The sequence below is a fragment of the Bison bison genome, unplaced genomic scaffold, assembly GCF_000754665.1.
Source record: "Bison bison bison isolate TAMUID 2011002044 unplaced genomic scaffold, Bison_UMD1.0 scf7180017864279, whole genome shotgun sequence".
Taxonomy (NCBI): Eukaryota; Metazoa; Chordata; class Mammalia; order Artiodactyla; family Bovidae; genus Bison; species Bison bison.
Genome location: NW_011494851.1, coordinates 4,290,671 through 4,294,425, shown reverse-complemented (window position 1 = coordinate 4,294,425; position 3,755 = coordinate 4,290,671). Strand labels below are relative to the sequence as shown.

At 34.4% G+C, this 3,755-nt stretch overlaps 1 protein-coding gene across 1 annotated transcript in view; it reads left to right on the top strand.

Annotated features, from left to right (window-relative positions):
* Positions 1-3,755, top strand: part of LOC104995185 (transmembrane protease serine 11D-like) — a 44,487-nt gene that overhangs the window by 28,137 nt on the left and 12,595 nt on the right. The window contains exon 6 of the mRNA XM_010848911.1: positions 1,746-1,900. Within this exon, the coding sequence (XP_010847213.1) occupies positions 1,746-1,900 (155 nt within the window). The remainder of the gene's footprint in view (positions 1-1,745; positions 1,901-3,755) is intronic.

Genomic DNA, 3,755 nt, shown 5'->3' with positions numbered 1-3,755 from the left:
TTCAAAAGCATCAATTCTTCTGCACTCAGCTTTCTTTATAGTCCAATGCTCACATCCATACATGACTACTGGAAAAACCATAGCCTTGACTAGATGGACCTTTGTTGGCAAAATAATGTCTCTACTTTTTAATATGCTGTCTAGATTGGTCATAACTTTCCTTCCAAGGAGTAAGCGTCTTTTAATTTCATGGCTGCAGTCACCGTCTGCAGTGATTTTGGAGCCCAAAAAAATGAAGTCTGACACTATTTCCGCTGTTTCCCCATCTATTTCCCATGAAGTGATGGGACCAGACGCCATGATCTTCGTTTCCTGAATGTTGAGCTTTAAGCCAATTTTTTCACTCTCCTCTTTCACTTTCATCAAGAGGCTCTTATTTGTTCTTCACTTTCTGCCATAAGAGTGGTATCATCTGCATATCTGGGGTTATTGATATTTCTCCCGGCAATCTTGATTCCAGCTTGTGCTCATCCAGCCCAGCGTTTAGAGTAGTAAAAGACTAGCCCAGAAATATGGTAGGAGCAAACTTGATATGGAAAGTTTAGTAAACCTTATAAACACACACTACTTATTCTCATTCCTCTTCTTTTTTAAAATACACTGTATTACAGGGAACCATACTGAATATCCTGTAATAAACTATAATGAAAAAGAATATGAAAAAACAAATGTATTTATATAACTGAGTCACTTTGCTGTACAGCAGAGATTGGCACAACATTGTAACCCAGCTATACTTAAATATTAATTTAATTAAAAAAATACTGTGTTATCAGAAAATTTGAGGTACAATAAGGCCAAAAAATCAGATGATGACTTCTGAAAAAACAGCTTGTTACTCACAGTTTCCAAGAGGAAGGGATATGACTCTTAGAGTTGTTATTAAGATCAAATAAATGATGTATAAACAGAATCCTGTTTCATCTATTTACACGTTTCTCTTTCATCAAAGGTCCCTCTTCTTTGAATTGTTTTTCTATTGTTTGTCTTTTCCTTATTAATTTGTAAGCATTCTGTGTTTATAGGAGGCACCAAGCATTTCTTATTTTGAGTTCCGAATATATTCTCCCTGTCTATAGCTTATCTTTACAGTTTGTTTATGGAATCTTTTGTTGTAGAATATCAATTGCAAAATGTCTTATTTAAGAATCCCTTCCTTCTCCTATATATAAAGACATTCTCTCATACCTGCTTGTAAGTTTTAAATTTGCGCTGTTCACATTCAAATGCTTTGTTTGTGTGTGGTATAAGCAGAGATTTCTTGCACAACTTATTTTCCTTCAGATTTGTGATACTACTTCTATAATATGTTGTTATACATGTCTATGAGTCTGCTTCTGGACTCCTACTGTATGCTATGTACTCTTACCAAAGTTTTATATATATTAACTCATATAACCTTCTTGATAACCCATTTTAATGTGAGGAGACTGACATAGGTTAAGAAGAAGAAAAAAAAAGCCACAAAGTCCAACAGTAAATGGTAGAGCTGGTACGCAAACTCTGGCATTCTGACTTCAAAAACAAGCTATCCTGAATGGTGCGTACAGTGTCCTATGCATTGAAATCAAGTGTTTGTAGGATACCATTGTGATATATCATTACATATACAAACACTGTGTGTGAATCTGTTCTAATGTTAAATTTCTTAAGTAATTTTTTAAATGCCTAATCAAGAAGAAGATGTAAAAAGAACAGAAAATTATCATAATTGTACACTTAAAAATATTTTTATGGCTATTCAGGCAAAGCGGCAATAATGTGATAGCAGATATTATCATGAAATTTAAATTCACCAGAAGAATCAATGAAGCATCAATGAAAAGCAGAATTGAGTCTATTTTACGCCAAATGCCGAATAACTCTGAAGACTTGAACATGAATCCAACTCAGTTAATACGTAAGTATCATTTTTTTATATACCATTTCATTTCAGTGTATCCCTCTACAAGTTCTATTTCATGTCTTTATTTAATGAGGGACTCTTTTTTCCTGAATTAAATTTTGTGAAAACAACTTACTATGAAGTTAAATGTAATATATAGTTCTCTAATATAAAATATTCTGATGTTTTAAAGAATCATATTCATATCATAACTTTTATTTGCTAAAAATTCTTTATTGTTTTTCCCCTCTCAATATTCTTTATGAGGGACATTGCTGTCAGATGTTCAATGTGTAGTTATGTTATAAGAATGGTAAATAGCTGTTCAAGGTCAGAGAACAGTTTAATTTATGATCCACCTAGTTGAGAAAAAAGTATGTAATTGGAAGGTGTCTGGTAAATACTTGTAGAATAAAGAAGGAAATTAGATTTAACAATATCTCTATCTCCTCTCTGAAAATCCACACTACTTCTGCCTGGAATGGAATTCTAGTTCCATTGTTTTCCATCCCTATTGCAATCACTGTGGTCCAAGCCAACATCATTTCTTACTTGAACAACTGCACTAGCCTCCAAGCTACACTCTTTCTTTACTTTCACAGCCCTTCCAACGTACTGTCCACATACTGATCAAGGAAATATTTTAAAATATAAATACAAAAAAAAAAAATAAAATATAAATACAATCTTGCTTAAAAGTCTCCCATGTATTCCCACAAAATGAAACAAAAACACCACCTGTAAGCAGAATACCATATTTCCTGGTTTACTCAAGACAGTAATGGGGACCATGTCAATTGTCTAAGAACCATTATTAATATTACCCTTTACATGCTCTGATTTGGACAATAAATGATATGGTGATTTCATCTAAAGCACTGTATGATCTCATTCATGCTTACCCCTGCAGCCATTTATTATGCTATTCTCTTCCTCATTTACTACAATCTGGCCACACCTTTACCTTCTCCATCTGCAAAGATTCTCTCCTTCCTACCCCAAGCCTTTGCATACACTGGTCCAGTTTCTTATAACACTTCCTAGATCACTCCCTTGCATCTGGTCAAGTATCATCTGGATCATTTCTTTCTAATGTAAGCCTTTTCTGACTTCCACTACTAAATTGTTTATCTCTGTCACAGACATCTTCATTTTCCTTCACAGCATTTATCATAATTGAAACTACAAACTTGTTTCCATGAGTTTGTATTGTCTTCATACTACTCTAAGTTTTCTGAAGGCAAGAACCAGTCTGCCTTGTTAATCCTCCTTACTTCTCTTACTCAGTATCTAGTACATAATAAGTACTCTATTAATATTTGTCACATAACTTTAAAAAAAGAAATTACTCAATTCATGTATAAACACTCCTCCAACTTTGTCATGTACTACTCTCTTAAGAAACCATGATTCACCTCATAATAAGCTCCAGATTAAAGGGTTTTGGTGACTCCTGTATTGGACTAGTAGTTAACCAGCATACACTTGTTATAATTTTACCAGCGGTTAAAACAATGAAATTCTTTCCTATCTGTTGGCAAAAAACCACTACACCAGGCCCAGAAAGTTGCCTCTCTAACCCCTCCAAATTCTCCTATCCCTATCCTGGACTCCCAGCTCTTGACCCTGAAACTACAGAGTTCATGCTTAGCACAGCAAGGACCTCCAAGACACTGCTCCAGCTCTGTGGGTGGTTGTGTCCTGCCTGAATTGCTGATGTTTATTCAAGTTTGTCTAATTCCCACAACAACCACATACTATAGATCCTTTTATTGTCCCCACTCAGAAAATATAGATAATTTTCCAGGGCATATAGGCAGGATGAAGGCTATTGTTAAAAGTAAAGGTGTCAAAAAAAAAAAAAAGATCA